Consider the following 23,336-nt stretch of genomic DNA (forward strand, 5'->3'; position numbering starts at 1 on the left):
CTGGGCGGAGACAGTCGGTTGTGATGTCACAAATGGGCAGGGCTTCACTAGGGGCTGTTTTCACAAGTACATTAGCGGCTCCTGACTGAGCGTGCTCAGAAGGGCTGTGGCTTTATTAGCGATGGCCCTGAGCCTCGCACCCAGGACAAGAGCAGCCCTAAACATCAGGGGGCTCGGCCGAAAGCTGGGATCCCGGCTCCGGTGCCTGTGGTGTATTCCTGCAATGAACTGGCTAGTGTGTGTGTGCACTTACCTGGACCACTGTCCTTGAGCAGATGGATTAGAAAGATTCAGCTGTGTAGCATAGGCCCCGTACTGCTTAAAGGAGATTCACCTTTAGCAGATGAGGCAGGGGCCTGTGCTTTTGCCACAGGGGGGATGTGAGTTCGGCCCCTGCTCGGCTGCAGCGTGACACATGGCAATGCTTGGGAAGTGCTAGGCAGCCATGGATTTGTTCCCGTTTTAGCCGGGCCATTTTATCAAGCATGGTCCCAGCCGCAAGCCATGCTCCTTGCCGAGGGCTCTGGGCAGGCGGGTGTCAGAGCGCAGCCGGCTTGGAGTTATCTCTGCAGCCCACACCCAGAGCAGCCATCAGTTCTGCAGACAGGAAGGGGAGGGCAAGAGTGGGGTGGGGCTCAGCCAGTCAAAACTGATCCAGGAGATTTTGCTCAAACTTTGCACAAGCAAAACAGTAGATAAATTAAACCATAATCCGCTTGAGCCCGGAGGCTCATTTCGGCCCAGAATCCATGGGAGTCGGAAAACAGCTGCTTAGAATGGAAATTGTTTTGTAATCTCAACTTCCAGCAGGCACTGCTCAGAGCCCCTCCAGAGCCATATGCTTCCCCAGGCAGCTAGCTGCTGCCCAAATGCCAGGCTGTTCGAGAGCGCTATTCCTCGGGGCGCTATTCCTGCTCCACACCCCAGGCATGGGTGCCCAGTGGGTGCTTCCCCGTGCCCAGTGCCAGCTCTCACAGGTGGACAGCACTTGCTCCCCCCCTCCCCTTCACCACTCAGCTTCAAATGAGGAAGCGGGGGGGGGAGGGGTGACAAAGGAAATCAGTCCTCATTTTAGTTGCACTTTTGTCAGTTGCTGCAGAAAAGCAAAGTGAGGAGAGTCAGTGTCAGGGAGTCACCATGTTCCCTGATCCCCAGTGACAGGAGCCCAGAGCAGCCCCTCCCCGAGGACCCGATCCCACCCCGTCTCGGGGCTGCAGCAGGAAGAGCAGGACCCCCAGGCTGCAGGGACACCATGGTAAGTAGAGCAGATCAGAGCCATGCTGCAAAGGCCAGGACACTGCCCCCTGCTCTGCCACTGTTGGGCATCCCTGCACCCACTGGGGTCACTGCACCTGGCCCTGCTCTGCACTCACCGCGTGTCACTGCGCCCTGCCCCTGCACCTACTGGAGTCATTGCTCCCTCCCCAGTAACACCCTGGGGCTGCCAGGTGAGCCCCTGTGGGGCTGGGGATGAATGAGAATTAACATCCCTGCGTCATCCAGGTCTGCAGGGGAGGGCCAGGGAAGTGGGGGGCGCTGGGGAGCCCAGCGGGCTGGATGCTGACAGCAGGGGGGATGTTCTGCTTACTGGCCGCACGCTGGCTTGTTCCTTATCTGTGGCTGTTGTTCAGCTGGATTCTCACCCGCAGCTGCCCAGGGTAGGGCCTGGCTGTCGGGGGCTGTTTGCACTGGGGGTGAGGGACTGATGGTGATGGAGGGGTTCAGGCAGCGTGGTGCTTTTGATTTCCCTGGCCCTGCCCACCGGGGCCTGTGAGCTACCCAGGGGGCTGGAGGGACCCTGACGTGCTGGCCCTGCTTCTCAGAAGAGTTCCTGCTGCTTCGGCTTTTCAGCGGCCCCGTCATCTCCACGCACGAAGAGAGCAAGGCAGAGACCACAGCCCAGCTCGTGCTCTGCCAGCTAGGCAGGTGTGAGCTGTGTCGGTGTTGCAATGGGGGACCTCTCCGCTGCTGTCAAACCTGGTGTCAGGAGGTGCCATCTCTGGGAGCTACAGAAAGCTGTAACTCTTTGGCCAGCTGTTGGGCATCACAACATGACCGAGAGGGAGCTCAGTGTTGCCCTCCAGAGATACAGATGGGAAGGCCAAAGCAGGGAACGCCTAACGTCCTGACTCCGAAAAAGACGTGGGGGCGTAGGAGAGAGAACCAGCGAGACAGATAACCGGATAAATTCATGGAGGTTAAGTCCATTAATGGCTATTAGCCAGGATGGGTAAGGAAGGGTGTCCCTAGCCTCTGTTTGTCAGAGGGTGGAGATGGATGGCAGGAGAGAGATCACTTGATCATTACCTGTTAGGTTCACTCCCTTTGGGGCGCCTGGCATTGGCCACTGTCAGTAGACAGGATACTGGGCTGGATGGGCCATTGGTCTGACTCAGTGTGGCCCTTCTTATGTTCTTATGACGCGATGTGGTGCTGTGGCCGGAAGGGCTAATGCAATCCTTGGCTGCATAAACAGGGGAGCCTGGAGTGGTAGGCGGGAGGTTATTTTACCTCTGTATTTGGCACTGGTGCGACCGTTGCTGGAACAGTCCATCCAGTTCTGGTGCCCACAATTCAAGAAGGCTGCTGAGAAATTGGAGAGGGGTCAGAGAAGAGCAGAGAGAATGATTAAAGGATTAGACACATGCCTTATAGTGACAGATGCAAGGAGCTCAAGCTATTCAGCTTAACAAAGCGAAAGTAAAGGGCTGATTGGATCACAGTCTATAAGACCTTGGGGGACCCACGTTTTCTGATCCCTAGGCCTGTCCTGTAGCCACAAGACCATCTCTCAAGGCTTTGACCATCAAGGAGCCCATGACACGTTTTGGAGGAGTCAAATTTGTAGGCAAAATTCCAGCTTGGACAATCCCATTCTGCCTCCCCAGGACGGGACACAGCAGCGAGTGTGAACACAGAGGGTAAAGCGCGGCCGATACTGAGGCAGGGGCAGGCCCTGTCTCTCGAGGGGATTCCAAAGACCCCATCCCCACAATATCCACACACCAGGAAAGGTCCCCTGGGTGGGGAGCAGTGTGAGACTTGCCCCTACAGTCAGGCCTTTGGCTTGTCTGGTTTTAAACGACCCCTATGCACCCCACCAGCCTGGCTGGTCTCAATTGAAAGTCATTCTGAGGCTGCCCTAGCCTGTGCCAGGAGATCCTGAATAGGTGAGATGCCAGCTGCCTCTGTCCCAGTGTCGGTGCAGAGCTGAATCTGCCCCTGGGTTAAATACAGACAGCGTGAGGATGGCTCTCAGTCATGCCGAGAGGTGTGATTAAAAAAAAAACACCCCGAACAAGAGAAGCAGCAGCACGGTGCACCTTTTCAGAGTGTGGTTGCGGATACAAGCAGGACTCCTCCCCCAAGATACATACTCCCTCTGTGTCTTCCATCCTTCCCTTCTCCTGGTCCTGCAGAGCCGGGGGAGCGAGCTAGAGGCTTTGCCACCCCCCACCCCCCTCCGCATTAGCTGGCTGCCCCGCAAGCTCCGATGCTCCCCGCTCCTCTCTGAGCATCTCAAGGCACTTCACATAGCTCTCCCACCCCTGCCCTGGCGAGGCGAGTCAGGCGTATCAGCCCCCTTTTGCAAATGAGGAAACTGAGGCACGACGTTGTTCCGTGACTAGCCGAAGGCCGTACAAGAATTTGATAGCAGAGCTGGGAACTGGGCATTTGACAGCCCCCTCTGTGCTCTGACCTCAAGGTTACTCATCCTTCCTGTCACTCGTACTCCCGTAAGTGGCAGATCAAACACACCTGGGTTCTCAGGTCCTAGGTGGGGTTTTGTGCTGGGGCAGTTGGACACCCCGTTCCTGTTTGCTCTAGTCATTTGGATTGGTTTTGATTTTCCTGGCTGGTAATGCACTATCCTTCTCTCAGTCTTTTGGATAGTTCAGGGGGTATTAAGTTTGCCCCCCTTTTGGAAGTGATGCTTTGCCCCGCTTTGTGCTGTCTTTGTTTTTCCTTCTTGCTTTCCCGACTGGAATTGCACTTTGAAACAAGGCTGAGAGGGTGTTCAAGATCGCTGGTGAAGTTGTGTCAGATCTTTATCTGTGCAAAAACTCTGAGCTGTCGGGGAGAGTGGGGGGAGAGGCAGTTAGCAAATGTAAGCGCCGGTGACAGCCAGTGATGAAGCATCGCGTGTCAGACTAGGGCACAAACAAGTGGGTCTAGAATCCCCGCTGCCCTGCGTATCGTATCGTCACTGACGGCATCAATTTAGCAGTATTTTACACCCTCTGCATCCTGTCGTGAATGGCTGGCTGCACAAGGTGCCGCGTAATGGGGCATCAGGCCCTAGGTTTCGTTATTAGTGTTCACTCATCGCAGCTAACAGATGAGTAGCAGCCACTAGACTCACACCTAAAGCCAGCTCCTCCACGAGGGTGTGGGAGAAATAGTCGGGCGTGAAAGCCAGACAAACTCACATGAGAAATAAGGCAGAGAAATAAGTGAGGGTGATTAATCAACGGGGCACGCTCCCAAGGGAAGTAGTGGATTCGCCATCTCTTCAGATCCAGACTGGCTGCTTTGCTGGAAGAGGTGTATTAGTCAAACACATGTTACTGGGCTCAGTGCAGGGGTAACTGGGTGAAATGGAATGGCCTGTGTTATACAGGTGGTCAGAGTAGATGATCTAATGGTCTCTTCTGGCCTTACAAAATCTGTAAATCTGATCTAGACTCATTGGGCTGGGTGAATGCAGGAAGGCACTTGCCGTTGGGCTGGGATGACACTAAACGTACAAACTGTCTCCCAGTTAAATGAGGCGGTTTCAAAGAGAAATAACAGCAGAAGAGAGAGAAATTAAGAAGCCAGGGAGACAAACTAAGTGCTAAATTCCATCGCCTGGTACCTTGTGTTGTCATTTGCACCAGTGCAAGGTGGGCGTGAAACACAACCTCTCCCAATCATTGGAATGTCAAATCGGACCCCCCTGGCTCCAAGCCAAGGGTCCTCGACTCGGGTCCTCAAAGGTACTTAGGTTCCTAACTTCCACAAAAATCAGCTGAGGATCGGGGCCCTAGTAATTAAAACTACCAGTGGGAGGCCAATCCAGCCCCTGGGAGCCTTACAGAAGGTGGAACCTTTTCTGATTAGAGTGATGATCACAATTGTCATTACTTACGTGTTTGTATTGCAGTCGTGTCTCGGCACTCCAGCCATGGACCAGGAGCTTGTGGCGCTAGGCGCTGTATGCTGAACTAAAAGACAGTCCCTGCCCCCAAAGAACTTGGTCTCTGAGTCACGTCCAGGGTATCTGAAAGGCCCCTGCTGTTGAGAACGTAGAGGAAAAGGACCCTGGTCGGGCATTTTCTGCCCCCTGGCAGTGAGGGCTTAACCCCTCTCCTCCCGGGGGTGGGGGGCTGCATGTATGTGACTGTTCCACTGACATCATCTGAAATGCTGCAGGCAACATTTTCAAGCCCTAGTTCTTGAGTTCTGGGATTTTGCAAGAGGCTGGGCCTGAGGTTTGTGCTGCAGCCACAAGATGCTACTGCGGAAGGAAAAGGGGAACTGGGGGCTAACAGTTGTGAAAGCAAACTCACTTATTGCCCCCTTCTTGGCTGATGGTTACTTAAGGCTGCCAGTAAGGGGGAGCCGGAGCCTGGGAATAGAGCCTGGGCCTCCTGGCAGCTAGCCCTATGATTTAAGCCCTAGACCAGAACTTCCTTCTGTCCAGTCAGAAGCTAGCTATCCTCCAGCCGTGAGCATGTGAGTTCCCTCAGCAGGCCTAGCTAGCACGGAGGGGCCTCCCTTCACCCTGTAGCTTTATTGTGAAGAATGAGTCAGATTCACAAACTTGTGTTCACAGTTTTCATTGGCAGGGGTTAGTATGTGACAGGGAGGGCGTGCGGATAGTGGTCAGGACCACAGCCTGCACATCACACATTCCAGACTCTGCCACTGATGCACTGTGTGACCTTGGGTGCGTGACTTGCAGTGTGACCTCCCTGTGCCTCGGTTCCCCCACCCGCAAAAGGGGATGATGAGGCTGACCTGCCTTACAGGGTATGGTGAGGCCTAACTCACATGGAGTTGTAAAGGACTTTGAGCTCTTCCAACGGAAGGTGCTGTATAAGTACTGTCATGGGGACAATTCCTGCTCCCGCTAAAGCCAGTGACAAAACTCTCATTGTCCCAGGATTGTCCCATTGCGGCTGTTTACTGAGGCACATTAACTCCATCAGGGAGCCACCTATGCATGTGGGAGCAGGAAGGCATGTGCAGGGTAGCTTGGTCAAGAAACAGTGAGTTGTCTATGTCTAAGGGTGAGAACCAGCCACCTGTCTGGAGTCCCATGGTGTCAAGTGTGTGGCTGAAATGGATTGAGTGTATTATTGATCAAAAGCCTGTTTGTGATACAGGAAACTGAACTATTTGCCGTAATCCTTTAATGCAGCAAGCTCAGGATGCGCACACCAGATAACACCACTCGCCTGCCTAGACTGACCAGTATCCTGGCTCTGGTAATGGCCAATCCCAGAGATCTGAGAGGAAGGCCAGAAAGCCCCAAAATGCACCTGGCCCTTTGCGAATTGCTGTGCATGGAAGAACAATCCCTTCCTGACCTTTGTCAGGACCAGCTGACCATGCCCTGAAGCATGAGGCTCGATTAACCCCTTGCTTCGCTTGCACAATTATAAATGCTATGAATAGTCATACAACTGTCCAGCTAATAATAGCATAACAGGAAAACAGCATGATTAATCTGAACTAGGATCCCATCTTCACTGGAAGAAGAAAAGGAGGACTTGTGGCACCTTAGAGACTAACCAATTTATTTGAGCATGAGCTTTCGTGAGCTACAGCTCACTTCATGGGATGCATACTGTGGAAAGTGTAGAAGATCTTTTTATACACACAAAGGATGAAAAAATACCTCCCCCCACCCCACTCTCCTGCTGGTAATAGCTTATCTAAAGTGATCACTCTCCTTACAATGTGTATGATAATCAAGGTGGGCCATTTCCAGCACAAATCCAGGGTTTAACAAAAATGTCTGGGGGGTGGGTAGGAAAAAACAAGGGGAAATAGGTTACCTTGCATAATGACTTAGCCACTCCCAGTTTCTATTCAAGCCTAAGTTAATTGTATCCAATTTGCAAATGAATTCCAATTCAGCAGTCTCTCGCTGGAGTCTGGATTTGAAGTTTCTCTGTTGTAATATCGCAACTTTCATGTCTGTAATCGCGTGACCAGAGAGATTGAAGTGTTCTCCGACTGGTTTATGAATGTTATAATTCTTGACATCTGATTTGTGTCCATTTATTCTTTTACGTAGAGACTGTCTAGTTTGACCAATGTACATGGCAGAGGGGCATTGCTGGCACATGATGGCATATATCACATTGGTAGATGTGCAGGTGAACGAGCCTCTGATAGTGTGGCTGATGTGATTAGGCCCTGTGATGGTGATTGGTCAAACTGGACAGTCTCTGCATAAAAGAATAAATGCACACAAATCAGATGTCAAGAATTATAACATTCATAAACCAGTCAGAGAACACTTCAATCTCTCTGGTCACGCAATCACAGACATGAAAGTTGCGATATTACAACAGAGAAACTTCAAATCCAGACTCCAGCGAGAGACTGCTGAATTGGAATTCATTTGCAAATTGGATACAATTAACTTAGGCTTGAATAGAGACTGGGAGTGGCTAAGTCATTATGCAAGGTAACCTATTTCCCCTTGTTTTTTCCTAATCCCCCTCCCCCACCCCCCGCCCCAGACATTCTTGTTAAACCCTGGATTTGTGCTGGAAATGGCCCACCTTGATTATCATACACATTGTAAGGAGAGTGGTCACTTTAGATAAGCTATTACCAGCAGGAGAGTGGGGTGGGGGGAGGTATTTTTTCATCCTTTGTGTGTATAAAAAGATCTTCTACACTTTCCACAGTATGCATCCGATGAAGTGAGCTGTAGCTCACGAAAGCTCATGCTCAAATAAATTGGTTAGTCTCTAAGGTGCCACAAGTCCTCCTTTTCTTTTTGCGAATACAGACTAACACGGCTGTTACTCTGAAACCTGCCATCTTCACTGGGTTTCTTTCATAACTTCTTACTAGGAAGAAAGAGTGTATGGGGGAGTGAGGCAGAGGAAGGAACTCAAATGAGGAACTAGAGAAAGAGGGAAGAACAGGCTGAGTTCTCTGAAGGGTCTCTCAAAATCCTGCCTACACCGAGTCCTTCCTGCTAAGAATCCCGGCTAACAAGCCGCAATCCTGCAACAGTTCTGTCTAGCAAGAGTTTTGTGCCCCAGGGACCCGGAGGGAGGTGGAGTTGGGTTTATATGGAATAATGGCTTTTTTTTTTCCTTCACGCTTCCCATTGCATGACTCTGCTTCACGGCTAGTATTACAGCCCCACAGCAGGTCCTGAGGCTAGTAAGTGATGTGGCTCGGGTCACCGGGGAGGCACAGTTTGGTGGCCTCCATCTGTCTCCACCTAGGGACTGTATCATTTCCCCCTCTTCCCCCACCCCCAACCTCATGTGACTCAGGACAGGAGGGGGCCACGCTCATCCCCACTGATGTCAGTACAGTTACAGCAGGGCTGAACTTGGCCCATGAAGTCACATACGGTGGCCTACGACTAACCCCAGTGTTCCCTGGGGATCTTGCTATCCTAGTCTATTCTAGATAGGTTCTTACACCGTGCTCATCACCTGAGCACCTTCCAGTCGTGTATTAAGCAATTAAACAGGGTTCAAAAAAGAACTAGATAAATTCCTGGAGGATAGGTCCATCAATGGCTATTAGCCAGGATGGGCAGGGATGGTGTCCCTAGCCTCTGTTTGCCAGAAGCTGGGAATGGCCAACAGGGGATGGATCACTTGATGATTGGGGCACCTGGCTTTGGCCACTGTCAGAAGACAAGACACTGGGCTAGATGGACCATTGGTCTGACCCAGAATGGCGGTTCTTATGTTCTTTTGACCAGCTTCTACCACATGTTGGTTGTCCTCTCCCCAAGACGCATGTGCAGTGGAGTGTTCTGTTGTTTATAAATCTACACGGTGCCATGTCGTTACACTGGAGAAGGCAAGGGCAAAGAAAGGCGCCTTGCACTTGGAACAGGAGGTGGGGAAGTTTGCGATGGGCCTCGGTTTCTCGGGGCATTCATTCCACAGTCTCAGGCCAGCCCCCGAGAAAGTTCTGTCTGCTGCACGAATCAGTTGTACCCTTATTGTCGAGAGTTTCACTGGGCTGGAGAGATGCATTGTACCCGCATTGTCAACTACAAGTCCTCATCCTGCAGCTTTAGTCGCTTTCCGATTGCCTGGGCCCAAGCCGTGACGTGCTTTGAAGATAAGCATTGAGACCTTGAACCTGATTAAGAATTCTGCGGGGAGCCGATGCAGAGAGCAGAGGACAGGTGTGATGAGCTGCCAGGAGCCTGTGTTGCTGCATCCTTCTACACCAGCTGGAGTTTCCTAAATACCAAAGGCTTCATGTCCCTGGCTGCGTCCAGCCGAGATGCATCTGCTGGCCCACGAGGCAGGTGACACAGTGGAGAAGGTACAGGAATGACAAGGATGGGAAACGGGCTGATCCGCACGAGTGGATGTGACCTCATCAGAGAATGCCTGAAACCAGCTGCTCTGGCGAGGTCCGGCTGCACAAGAGTGGTACGTGTGAGAGAGGAGGGGACAAAGGGAGCAGGTGTTTGGGACACACCGGCTCTGATTTCCTGTGGGAATCAGGCTGGATCCTTGGGCCAGAGTTATAGTAATATGTGGCACAGTCTGAAACCAGGAGTCCAAAATCAGCTCTGTGGCTCCAGGAGAGAGAGGAAAACAAAGCAAAAGAGGAAGAGAAGAAAAAGGGGAAGCGGAAGAAACAACTGGCTGACGGGAGAAGTGAAAGCTGGGGCTGATGCACGTCAAGTGAAAAAAGGAAATTCCGGAGCAGCAGCAGCCACATGCAGAAGATTCACTGAGCTAGGGACTGCCGGATGGCTCCTGCTTTGAGTGAAACGTAGTGAAATTTGCTAGAGCAATGAACTGGGCTGGAAAGGAAGAGACCAGCGAGGAGTGACCAAAGCGGGGGTCAGCCTTGAAACAAATAAATGGTTGTACTCTCTACAGCTCCACCCCCATAGCAAACTCCTCCCACAGGCCAAGCACAACCACTTTGTGACACCAAAACAAGATGCTACTCACAGTGGACTGGGCAGCCCATCACACCATAATAACCTGAGTTCTTTCTTGTCTGCTTTGACCAGGTTCTAAGTGATGAACAAAGTTGATATTTAAATTGTCATTAGTAAGTTTCAGAGTTAACACCCTATTAAGACAACCTCTCTCCGGGCTGTTGTTTCAGGCTGCCTGCAGACTCAGGTAGGCATCATTGCATTTTTAGTTTACACTCAGGTCACCCTCTGGAAGGTTTTCTTTGCTGCCTTAAGTATTAGATACTTTTTTTTAAAATGAAAGTTTAGCACAAAATGGCAGCCACCAAGGGAAAGTAACTTGGCACAACCCAGTTCATTCTGATCCCCTTTGCATAGCCTGGAAAGTCCTAAATCCCAGGCCGCAGCTTCCCTCCCAACCAGCTGCCATGGGAGTACAAAGATAAATAGACAACCTCAGGAGACTTCCTCCATGATACACTGAAAAATGGAAACAAGCAATTCCTACTCATCTCTCACAGAGAGGAAATGATTCTGTGGCACCAGTGGGAGTTAGGGGGCTCAAAACCTTCGTGAATCTGGGCCCAAGTGTCACAGGGAGACTGGTTCCTTTAAGATGGAACAGGTCCAGTTCACTTGCGACTCGTCAGCTGCCTCTCATAGGGGCCTGATAGAGGGCACCTGGCTGCTATAAAGAGCCATGCAGCCGTTCAGGGAAAGTCATAAAACTATTGAACGGTTGGGCTGGATGGAATCTCGGGAGGTCGTCTAGTCCAGCCCCCTGCACTGAGACAGGGCCAAGCCAACCTAGACCATCCCTGACGGGGGGTTTGTCCAACCTGTTCTTAAAAATCTCTGATGACGGGGATTCCACAACCTCCCTGGGGAGCCTGGTCCAGAGCTTAAATCCCCTAAAGTTAGAAAGTTTCTCCTGTTGTCTAACCTAACTCACCCCCTTCTTGCAGATGGAGCCCATTGCTTTTGGTCCTACCTTCCATGGCCGTGGAGAACAATTGATTGCTGTCCTCTTTCGCCCTTAACATATTTGAAGACTGTTATCAGGTCCCCTTCTCGGTCTTCTTTTCTCAGGATTCAACACACCCAGTTTTCGTTCACCTCTCCTCATAGGCCAGGTTTCCTAAAACAGGACAGAGGGTGGGCAAAACTGAGCATTTGTCCCATTTGCTCTTGCCAGCTGATCACCAGTTGGCAAAAGCAAACTGAACAAATACACAGTTTCGCCAAAACCGTGGGGTGCGACCCCTAGCGGGGTATGGAGGAACATGTGGGGGGGCAAGCGGCAATGCCAGCCCTGCACTGGAGGGGAGGGTTGGGGTGGCCGCAGGCGGGCAGCGGGGGGGCTTAGACCACCTCACACGCAGAGGAGGAGAGGGTGGCCTCGGAGTGGCCCAGCGTGGGCAGGAAGCTGGGGGGGCTTGGGTCAGCCCTGCGCGTCGGGGGCAGGGGGAGGAGGACCTCGGGCGAGCCCCATGCGGGCGGGAGGCAGGGAGGGCTCTGGACAGCCTGCATGGGTCGGGGGGTGCTTCGGGCCAGCCCTGTGGGAAAATATGGTCACCCTAATGCGGGGGTGGGTCCTTGAAGAGAGTGGCAGGGACCTGGGCAAGCAGGAGTTGGAAGCTTCTGGGAGGGAAGAGGAGCTGGTGTGACAGACCTGGGGAACCCCACTAGGTGGACGAGTTCTGCGGGGGGCCCTGGGTAAAGGGGAAGAACCGGCTAGCACAAGGGTGACCCCCCCAGGGGGGTCTGCCGGCGGAGGGGCCAGGGGCGTAGAACTCTGTGGGAAGCCTGCTCAGAGGAGCCCTGAGGCGAGGGTTGTAGGGGAACAGTCACAAGAAGTGTGGTAAAAGACCAGTGGTGTGGAAGCCGTGGAACAGGAGCGTGGGAAACTGTGAGCCGGGGTTTGTTCACTCTTGGGCCGTGAGAATGGGGCCTGGAAGAATGACGGAGGAACTGGGTGCAACGCAGCTGGAGAAGGCTTTGGGGTTAGGGTGGCCAGAGAGCAAGGATGGGGGTGGCGGGAGGGTAACAGGCACCTGTATAAGACAGAGCCCCCAATATCAGGGCTCTCCCTATAAAGCCCCTGTTTGGGGTTGATGAATTGTCTTACTCTGAGAGAACGGCTGAAGCTTGCAGTTATACACTATGCCCAGGAGTGGGCATTTCCCTGGACTTGAAGGAGGACATATTTCCTTTCCCAAATAGGTGAGATGGCTGGTGACTGGATAACTCAGTCGGCCCCAGTGACCAGGGGAAACGGAGGCAGGACCCATCCTTTGTGCTGTGGCTGGCTGCCTGGGGTGCCCTGGTGAGGGGTGAGGTCTGCTACACCATGTTTGAGTCAAGAGGTAACTGGTGGAGACAGGCCGATATGGGGTGTGGGAGAGCACAGGGCATTGGCGCTATACAGAGAAGCATTCTCGTTTGTGAGCTTAGTTTTCGATAGCGTAGTGGGGTGAGATTTGTATGCAGCTCCTCCGGCTTGCAGCCCAGCAGGATGGAAGTGGGCTAAAGCCAAGGCTGCCGCCTGGCCAGGTTTTCCCAGGATTGTCCGGTTTTTGAGGTATTGTCCCAGGAAATCGGTCAGGGCGCTCAGTACACGCTGCCTGCTGTCCAGTTCGATGGGCTTGGGCTCATCCCACTGTCCTCAGAAGTGGCAACACCAGCTAAAGTGTACACTGCAGTTGCTTCCTCCTGACTTTGGACTGCTCTGGGGGCCAAAACAAGGTGGCCTGGGGGCCAAAACCAGACGGCGGTAACATGGCGGTTCTCCTTGGCGTCATCTTTGTGAGACTGGGCCTCTCCAGCTTGTGATTCACAGGAGGGGAAGGAGGCTCTGGTATCGGGGCGGCCTGGGATTTCAGATTCTGCAGAACATGGCAAAGCCTGCACCCAAAGCAGGCCTCTGCTTTTTCTTTCTCCCCCCACACTCCCAACCCTCGTTCGTTTCCCCAGAGGAGCCTTTTGAGCTTTTTGGATGATGTTGAGCAGCAGGCCCCAAAGGCGACGTGTCCAACAAGTGCTGCTTGCGTGATACGGCCTAGTGCCAAATGTCAGGCCAATCTCTGCGATACCACGCAGGCGGGGTGGGGGTGGGGGTGTGGGGGTAACAGTACTTGATTTAAATTAAGGGGCAAATTCTCTGCTCTTGCAAATTGGCGCCGCTCCCTTGACTTTGCTGTAGCTGTGCTCTGTTTTACTAGCAGAGACTTTCGCTTTTAATATCTTGGAAATGAGTTAGAACCATAAATAATAGGGACACTTTGCTCTTATGTAACTCCTGTGATCTGAAAGCACCTTATAAAGGGGCCTGAACATTATTATTCACATGTTCCTGATGGGGAAACTGAGGTACAGAGGTCACATGGTGAGTCAGTGGCTGCGAAAGGATCAGACACACACATACACACACACCGGTCCTGACTCACAGACCCGAGTCCTAGCCATTGGACCACACTGCTTTCTCAAAAGCATTTCCTTTGCATTGCTGTATGCAGTAATTCTCCCCCATCTCTCCACAGGGCAGCAAGGAGCTGTTTCACTGGCAGAGCCACAATGTCAAGCAAAGCGGAGTGGATGACATGGTCCTTCTCTCCAAAATCTCCGAGGACGCTATTGTGGAAAATCTTAAAAAGCGCTTCATGGATGATTACATCTTCGTATCCTTTCCGGGGGCCATGCTGGGGGCACTGGGGCATCTCATAGAAACCAAAACAGGCCATGCTTGGGGTAGCAAGGCTGCACCTAAGTGCCTTTCAGTGGAATAATTCTGGGGTCTGTTCTGGCCATTCTAGGTCTCCCCTTTATGGGTGGATCTAGCGGTAGCCCTGTAAAGGGGGGCTAGCTCAGGCTCTCATATCAGCAATGTCTTTCCAGGGTTGGAGATACAGGGGGAAAATAGTTCCCAATTGTCCTGTTGTCGTCGGAGGCGTAGGGATATCTCCTGTGAGTCTCTGAACAATACTCAGCAGTGGACGCAGGCACTCTCAACAGCAGCCACAAAACCAGATGCCTGTCTCAATCTGTGTATGGAAGCTCCTGCTTTTCGCATAGGAAGGCAAGAGAAGCAATGACACCTGGTGTTTCTGAAAGGCTGAATGGACCAGTGCGCACTCCCCCTGGGCCCCTAAGGGCAGAATTCTCCGGCACTCAAAATCAGGGCTGGAATTTCAAACGAAGTCCGCTCCCTTTTACGCACCAAAACAAGCGCCTGGATTTTCAAAAGAGCTTTGCCCATGGGGTGCTGAGCTCACTTGAAAATGTTCCAGGTAGTGTCTCAGTGGGTGTTTCTGGGTGCGAAGCGCTTCTGAAATTCCAGCCCTGAGGTATTTGGATATTTTGGCCTTTGGTGTTAGCAATCGGGCCAGGTGCCCTTGGAAAGCTCACTTCCCCCAGCTCTGCAGGACGGGCTCAGTCGGACCCGTGGCCTCCATGTCGTGATGATCTGGCCATTTGAATCTTTGGTGAAATATTTTGGCCAAAAACCAAAATATTCTAATTGAAATGGGGGCAGCAGTGCCTCATGGGAGTTATAGTTCTGGTTACTTATGCTCCCATTCTCCTCTTTGGATCAGTTTTTGTTCAATATCTTCATAAATGATCTGGAGGATGGTGTGGATTGCACTCTCAGCAAATTTGCGGATGATACTAAACTAGGAGGAGTGGTAGATACACTGGAGGGGAGGGTTAGGATACAGAAGGACCTAGACAAATTGGAGGATTGGGCCAAAAGAAATCTGATGAGGTTCAATAAGGATAAGTGCAGGGTCCTGCACTTAGGACGGAAGAACCCAATGCACCGCTACAGACTAGGGACCGAATGGCTAGGCAGCAGTTCTGCGGAAAAGGACCTAGGGGTGACAGTGGACGAGAAGCTGGATATGAGTCAGCAGTGTGCCCTTGTTGCCAAGAAGGCCAATGGCATTTTGGCATGTATAAGTAGGGGCATAGCGAGCAGATCGAGGGACGTGATCATTCCCCTCTATTCGACATTGGTGAGGCCTCATCTGGAGTACTGTGTCCAGTTTTGGGCCCCACACTACAAGAAGGATGTGGATAAATTGGAGAGAGTCCAGCGAAGGGCAACAAAAATTATTAGGGGACTGGAACACATGACTTATGAGGAGAGGCTGAGGGAGCTGGGATTGTTTAGCCTGCAGAAGAGAAGAGTGAGGGGGGATTTGATAGCTGCTTTCAACTACCTGAAAGGGGGTTCCAAAGAGGATGGCTCTAGACTGTTCTCAATGGTAGCAGATGACAGAACGAGGAGTAATGGTCTCAAGTTGCAGTGGGGGAGGTTTAGATTGGATATTAGGAAAAACTTTTTCACTAAGAGGGTGGTGAAACACTGGAATGCGTTACCTAGGGAGGTGGTAGAATCTCCTTCCTTAGAGGTTTTTAAGGTCAGGCTTGACAAAGCCCTGGCTGGGATGATTTAACTGGGAATTGGTCCTGCTTGGAGCAGGGGGTTGGACTAGATGACCTTCTGGGGTCCCTTCCAACCCTGATATTTTATGATTCTATGATTCTAGTTGGGCTTTTGGGCCAGACTACATCTCCCATGATGCATCACAGCCAGGGTTTCCTATGATTCTCTCTTCCCCTCACCAATAAGGTAGAAAGCAGTGCATCATGGGAGATGTAATCCAGCCAAAAAGCCTGGCTGGCCATAAGAGGAGTATAAGGAACCTGAATATATCTCCCATGGTGGACCACTTTCTACCCTGCTGGTGAAGGGAGCTGGTGATTAGGAGTCCCTAGCTGCGATGCATCATGGAAGATGTAGTCTGGCCAGAAAGCCGGGCCCACAGAGGAGAATGGGAACGTACACCACCTGAACTGCACCCTTCCCAGGAGACATTTTTAAGTGAAATGTTTTGTTTTTTTACGAAATTTCTAAATTTTCTGCAGAAACTGAACACTTTTCACACACAAAAATTCTTTGGTTGAAAACCCAATCTTCCGTCAAAAACGGTTCCAACCAGTCCTAGCGAGAACATGCAGAACAATCTCTTCTATTTGCGGCCAGCCCACTGCAGCCTTGGTATAAATTCCCCGGTGCAGGGGGCTGGCTGGAAGACACAGGGTACCAGGGTGTGGGATAATGAGGCCAAGTATAACTAAGCTGACTAGAGCTGGGAGCCGATCTGCCAGAGTCCATCTGCGTTATAAAAGGATGAGTATTTACACCGCAGCACCAGGGCATGTTTCATGGGAAAACACATCGGCACTTCAGTTAAGCCTCTGCCTTTTTGTAGCTGGCTTGAACCCCCCCACTTGAGTTTGGCATGGACAGTACCGGGAGCCTCAAAAGAAAGCAAGGCTGAGTGATGGGAGAATCCGGAACCTGCACCAAGGGGAAAGCCGGCACGCAGAGCTGCATCGCCGTAAAAGAGTTGAATGTATTCCTGATGGGAGCCAACGGCCAGCTCCCATGAGCTCCAGCCTTCAGACAGACAGCAGGAGCACACCTGCTGGCAACAGAGCCCGGGAGAGAGGCATCCTCTGAAACACCTGGGGCACAGACCATTGCGGTACCTGGCATTGCCCCCGATATGAATGGACAGCCAGTGCAGAGTATGGTGCATAATGGAACATGCTCCCACCGCCCTGCCCCGCACAGAAACCGGTTTACCTATCGTTGATGCTACTTATTGCCTTGGTGCCTCTCAGTCTGCTCAGATACAGAAACCACACTGGTCAGTTTCACTTCCTGGCTCTCATCCATTGGACAGCATTTTGGGGTTTTGGTTCCCAGCACTGCAGCAGGACAAGATATAAAACAACCCCAATCGTGAAATAACGTTGCCATTTAATATCGGTTTACAGTCAGGCAAGTATCATCACTCTGTGGGCCAGGTGCTGTGTTGCCCTGTGACTTGTGCCAGTGTTTAGACTGTGCAAAGTGGTGTCAAATCTTCCCAGAGCTGAACGGTTGTGTTTTGCACTCCCACTGCACGGGTGTAAATGAGTGCACAAGAGGCAGGATGATGGAGAATCAGGCCCTTTCTGTATTTAGCAGCTTTATCTTTACAAAATCTAAATGTTGGGCCTCCGATGCACCATGACCGCTGCTGAAGGAATTCATTTCAGTTCCGCATCCCCTTATCTCAGGGTGGACTGGCTCAAGTGGCAAGATCCGCACCCCTGCTGGGTCTGGACATCGGGGCCCTATTCCTTGCCTCCTTGCACCACCTGGCAAATTTTGCAGGCGGTCCCTACATTCAGGAGACTGTTCTGCCTCCTTCATCTCTGTGACAGGGAAGGTGCCCTGAGCTGGGAGCCAGGAGACCACGAGAGCCAGGCTCATCTCTTTCACCCTCCACTTGTTCTGTGCAACCTTTACAATTGAGCGAGGCTTCGTACCGCTCCCTATGAGACAGGCAAGTGCCATTCCCTTCATTTTACAGATAAAGTAACCTCGGACAGAGCTGAGAACAGAATCCAGTTCTCTGGTATAGCACACCCAAGTCTCAACCACACTGTGTTTCAGAAAGAATCTGCCCAATCTATGTGCTTGGCTATTCTCTGTGCAACCACCAAGGCCACGCTCCTCTCCCAGAGCCACGGACAGAACCCAGGAAGCATGAGCCCTGCTGGTTTTTTCTGCTGTCTAGCAAATAGCTCTGCAACCCAGGATAGCTAATAGTGTCCTCAAAAAAAAAACCCCAAAAAGCAGCAACCTCAGCTAGCCCCCATGAGCTAAGCTGTGCAGTCCCTCTCAACTCCTGCCCCCGGGCCTTTGTGCGTCACACCAGAGCTGCTGCCAGACAGGTCCTTGGACAGAATTTTCCTTGAGGGCTTAAAGGGAGGAAGCATGGTTGTTATTTCTTTCCATGTGGTGTCCTCCTACCTTGCACCCCCAGCCTAAGGGCTCAGGCTCTGGGGCCGGTACTGGAACCCTTCCCAGATCCCAGTGCCAAGACCATTAGCCCCCAGCCCAAAGTTTCTGTGCTCTGTGGCACAGGCAGACAGCCCTCGCTGGCCTGGTTCCTGCCCCTGGTCCCCTGACACAGCTGTGTTTCCTATCAGCCCCTCACCTTGGCGGTGTGGCTGTGCTCCCCCATAGTACTGTGATCCAGTGGCTGACTTTGTGATTTATGCTAAGGCCTCTCGAGTGGCCCATAGCTGCTTCTCTGGCGTCAGCCATTCTAGAGAACAACGCTTTCCACTGCTCCAACCGAAGGCTATTTCCAAAATGGGGGCCTCTGCAGAATCCTGGGACTGCCCCAGTGCATACAGCATGCTCGGCGGCTCTGGGGCTCTCGCTGATTTCACGTGTCCCTGTCAGTGGATGCCAGCAAAGAGAGCAAATCCAGCTGAGCAGGCTCAAGAAGTGGCCCCGGGCTTCTCTGACGCGATCCGGGAGCGCTCTGTGGCAATGTTGTGTCGGGGAGGGGAAGCACTTCCTGGATTTGGGGAATAGGCTAATGGACTCCAAAAGTCGCTTCAGCTGTTCCTCTTCATCTGGCATGTACGGGCGGCAGCTGGCTCTTCAGGGCGGAGAGGGGTGGGGTGTGAAACAGGAGAAGATGGCGTGGAGGATTTCGCAAGGTTATGGGCAACCTGACTGCAGCTGTGCTGATGGGTCTCAGTCCCTGCCCTTGCGCTCCCCTTGCTTTTTGAGTCCTGAGCCCTCTATGCAGCTCGGCCAATGCAATTTTAGCAAGCTTCCCCTGCAACACCCCCTGCCTTTCCAGTCCTGGCCTGCCCCACATCTCTGCCCATGCACCCCAGCCTTGTCCTTTGGCACCTGTTAGACTATACCAGGGTTCAAAAAAGAACTAGATAAGTTCACGGAGGATAGGTCCATCAATGGCAGTTAGCCAGGATGGGCAGGGATGGTGTCCCTGGCCTCTGTCTGCCAGAAGCAGGGAACGGGTGACAGAGGATGGATCTTTTGATGATTCCCTGTTCTGTTCTTTCCCTCTGGGGCACCTAGCATTGGCCACTGTTGGAAGACAGGAGACTGGGCTAGACGACCAGCATGGCCGTTCGTATGTTCTTATTCACACAATGCACAGTCAACCTGTGGAACTCTTTGCCAGAGGAAGTTGTGAAGGCCAAGACCCCCTGCTGTCCCAGCCCTGATGTCCCACTGCACCTCACGCTGCCCTGCCTCGCCTCCATCCCTAGCCCAGCTGGTCTTTGAGGACCATACGCAGCCAGATGCTCGTTGGCAGCCCAGCTGTTGCTCAGGGTTCTAGTTCTGTCACTGCGATATTGCTTAGCCTCCTGCATTGGGATCTCAGTCTCATGCACTTCCCTGGCGCTCGTCCACATGGGGCACTGCACCAGGGAAGGGCGAAGGTTTCTGTGAAGGGCTGAGTTGCCTGAAGCGCCCCCTCCTGCTCGAGTCTCTGACGGCCGCCTGGCCGTGGATGTTGATCCTGCCTATATCAGGGCAGTGGCGTTAAGGAGCTCGCTGCGAGGCCAATCGGAGGAGACAGTCAGCACAACCCTGCAGGGTCGCTCTTTGCTTGGCTAGTTCCTTGCTCACCAGTCTCAGAACATAAACTCCCCCTGACCTTCTATTTGATTATCATGGGGTTTGACCCACAGAAGCATGAGACTGAGCCTGGCCCTGTGCCCAGACAAGGGCCTGCACCATCCCAATGGCCATCCAGAGCGCGCCTTTTGCTCCCACGTCCCATCCCTACTAGGAGGCAGCCAGCTGGCAGCAGGGAAATCTTTCTAGGTCTGGCCGAGCACTGAATTCCCTGGCTATCAGGCTGGAAACAATGTTCCCCCGCAGGGGAGCTGGGAGCAGTGAGCTACAGCAGGTCTCAGGGAAGAGGAGCACATCAGAGAGAGAGCTCACTGCGCTCAAGTGGGCTGCGGTTTCCACCGAAGGCAAGGCTGTGTCCTTACAAGGCTGTGCTCTGCGACAGCTCGGAGCGGGTGCTCCTCCTGCCTGTGACAACAGCCCAGAAAGGCTGGAGCTGCTCATTTGTTTGGTCTGCTTGGTTTTTTTTAGAAAAGAAGCAAACCCCAGAAACCTGCTTCTTCCGTTTTTTGGGGTTTTTTTTTTCCTGCTGCTCTGTAAGGGCCCAGTGTCCAGCCATGAGTCAGTCCAGAGCACTTCTGCATTACCCAGGAAGCACCAGCCCCTCCTCCTCCTCTTACATCACCCTTTCCCATTCTGTAAGAGACACGCTATTCCCCACTGTCACTCCCTCTCTTGGGGGACAAGCCACACCTGGCCTCTTGAACCAGGTGGGCATGAAGGGGACAGGTCCTGCTTTAAACATCTGCTGCAGGGAGTGAGGCTTCTCCTAGCTCTGTATGACCCCACACGCTGTCCCGTCGTAACACCCACCCTCCTCTCCCGGAGCCCTCCATTGCAACGGTCCCCCCTGCTCTCCCCAGCCCTGCTGTTCTCATAGCCCCTCCCGCTCACCACCTCGTATCTGTCCGCCTTTGGGGTCTCCTGTGCATGTGCCTCCATCTTTGGTCCACCTTGGGCAGATACCATAGGGCAGGTCTATAGGAAGGAGGCAGCCCAAGTACATGCAGAAGGTGCAGCTGTAGGAGTCAGGACACGGGGGTTCTATTCCCCAGCCCCGCCCCGGCTCACTAAGCAAGCCGTGAGGTGTCTCCGTGCCTCAGTTTCCCCATCTGTAACAGGGCAGTAATTGTACCCCCTTTATAAAGGGCTTTGAGACCTACGAAGTGCTGAGTGTCGGTCATAACAACTGGGCGAAGTGCACACAGAGTGTCGTAAATGTCATTCGTTAGACCCAGATCTTCAGCCAGCGTGAATCCGCGTATCTCTACCGACTTCAGCGCTTTTTATAGGGGTTTTGTGCAGACAGGCTTGCTGTACATGGAGCTGACGAGGAAGGAAGGAACTCGGGCGACCAGATGGGCTGCAGAACACAGAGCTGTCATCACCGACAGGGGCAAGTGTCGCCGAGGTGGCCGGAAGTAGTGGTAACGTGTGATGAGCAGCAGAGTGCTCCATCCCGACTGTGCTGCACACGAACCCTCCCCTGAGGACCCTGGCCAAGCCACAGTGACTGGGGACCCTGGAGGGTGCTACTGGCAAGAGTGCTGTGGCCAGTTAACCTCCAGGCTGGAATGACGATGCTCTGCTCCTTGCGCAGAGCCGGGCCTCCTGCCCCCTTCATGTGGCACAGCTGTTCTGCCACATCAAAGCAGTGCTGGGGGCCGCCCTTCCAAAACAGGCTGCGATTTTCACCGCTTGTTTCGCTTGCGACATACTCGCTGGGGAGGCCACAACTCAGAGGTGGTGGGTGCCTACAAACGGGGTCATCACCTGTATCTGATCTTGCAGGGCGGCCCCCGTTTTCATGGGCACTCGTCCAGCCCGAGGCTGCAGAAAGCTCCTGTTGAGCTTGGGTAGGAGGCGAAAACTCTGCAAATGCATCATGAGGAGAGGTCTTAAGAAGAGAAGAGCCACCTTACACTGGACCAGACCCTTGGCCCATCTTCGCCCAGCGCCCAACCTCCTATTGCATAGGAGATGACCACTGGTCTGTCTAGTGCAGTGTCCTTTTTCCAATACAGGCTCAAACCCACAGTCTACCTCGGCCAGCCTTCTGCATATTCTGTGGTGGCAACGCAGCCTCGCCACGGGGTGATGTCATGTGAGTGGAGCCCGTTTCAAGACCGCCACAATAACGCTTTGTTATTCCGCAGGACAAGGCTTTGGAGGGAGACCACCCGCCAGGTGCTGCTGGGCAAGGGCGGGCTTCGGGAAACCTCCTGGCCACAAGGGGCAGAGTTTTCACTCATGCTCCACATCAGCACCTACAGCTGGGGCCCGATTTCCAAAAGCACCGGCCCTAAGTGGGCAGATTTTCGAAAGAGCTCAGAAGTCCGGCGAAAATCCAAGCCCTTCTCGAGGTGCCAAAATGGGAGCCGAACACCTGAAATGTGGCCCTTGGGTGGCACTGAATCCAATTTTCCTTCTGCCTTTTGAACTGGTCCCAAAGAACAAACTCCTCCAACATTGCCCCTGGCGGAAATCCAGTGCCTCCTTCCTGCAGTCCCATGTCAGAAGTTGCCAGGAGGGACAGGGGCTGTGCCATTAGCCCTCTGTAGGGTGACCAGGTATCCCAATTTTATAGGGACAGTCCCAATATTTGGGGCTTTGTGTTGTATAGGCCCCTATTACCCCCCCATCCCGATTTTTTCACACTTGCTATCTGGTCACCCGAGCCCGCTGCAGCCCGGCTCTTCCCTTACCGTGAGCAGGGAAGGCACACCATGTGTTTTACTTACTGCCAGCTGTGCTGGAGCTAGGGGTGCTGGCTTGAAGTAGTAATAACAAACACCAACTACACGATTCCCATGGTTTCCCTCCTCAGCACCCCGGTATAAAAATTGTTCCAGCACCCCCGCTTGCTGCTACCCCTTAATTCTCCTGCTGATCAAGGTGCCGCGTCATGGCCCCTTCCCCTGGGGTGGCAATCTGTGTGACCAGTCCGTGGCCCCGGGGTTAGAAGGAGCCAGAGAAGCCCAGAACTGTCCATCTGCCATCACTCTCCTTGGGCCTTAACTGCGCCATGGGGAGATTTTTTGCAGTGAGCCCCCCCAATAAGCTGCCAAGTTCCAGGGGTGTGGGAACAATGTGTACAGTGGGGGTGCTGAGAGCCATGGAACCAAACTGTAAACCCTGGATTTAATGGAAACCACTGCAGCACCCCTAGTTCCAGCACCTCTGCCAAGTTCTGTTCCAGATCCCAAATCCCCCCAGGTGGGGGTGGGGGAGCTGGTCTGGACCCATACCTTGTATCAAAGTCCTCACCGCGCTCCTGAAGCTACCGCGGTCCTTTTGGGTCTTGTTGGCTTTGGGTACCATGGCATGTCTGGTGCGCAGGGCTGGGTGGGAAGGGGGAAGGAGAAACACGAGGAAAGCTGATGGACCTTAACAAAGAGCTCAGACCTACATTGGCTCGGTTCTTATCTCAGTCAATCCCTTCAAGCAGATGCCTTACTTCACGGACCGGGAGGTTGAGCTCTACCAAGGAGCGGTGAGGAGGCTGGCTGGTCTTGGGGGTTAGAACTGCGGCGGGGCTGTTTGACATGACTCCTTGTTCGGGCTACTCTGTCTTGTACCTTTGGATAACGTGCAAGGCGTGGACACATTTCTAACGGATTGTATAAACGGGCCCCAGGCTAGGCTAGGGTCTCGGACTGGGAGTCAGGA

The 23,336-nt window shown here is 52.9% G+C and overlaps 1 protein-coding gene across 1 annotated transcript in view; it reads left to right on the forward strand.

The window, feature by feature from the left end:
• Nucleotides 1-1,094: 1,094 nt before the first annotated feature.
• MYO1F (myosin IF) overlaps nucleotides 1,095-23,336 on the forward strand; it is a 47,252-nt gene continuing 25,010 nt past the window's right edge. The window contains exons 1-3 of the mRNA XM_073323651.1: nucleotides 1,095-1,255; nucleotides 13,684-13,821; nucleotides 23,071-23,160. Of these exons, the coding sequence (XP_073179752.1) occupies nucleotides 1,253-1,255; nucleotides 13,684-13,821; nucleotides 23,071-23,160 (231 nt within the window). The 5' untranslated portion in view covers nucleotides 1,095-1,252. The remainder of the gene's footprint in view (nucleotides 1,256-13,683; nucleotides 13,822-23,070; nucleotides 23,161-23,336) is intronic.

This window comes from Lepidochelys kempii, chromosome 25 (genome assembly GCF_965140285.1).
Source record: "Lepidochelys kempii isolate rLepKem1 chromosome 25, rLepKem1.hap1, whole genome shotgun sequence".
Classification (NCBI taxonomy): Eukaryota; Metazoa; Chordata; order Testudines; family Cheloniidae; genus Lepidochelys; species Lepidochelys kempii.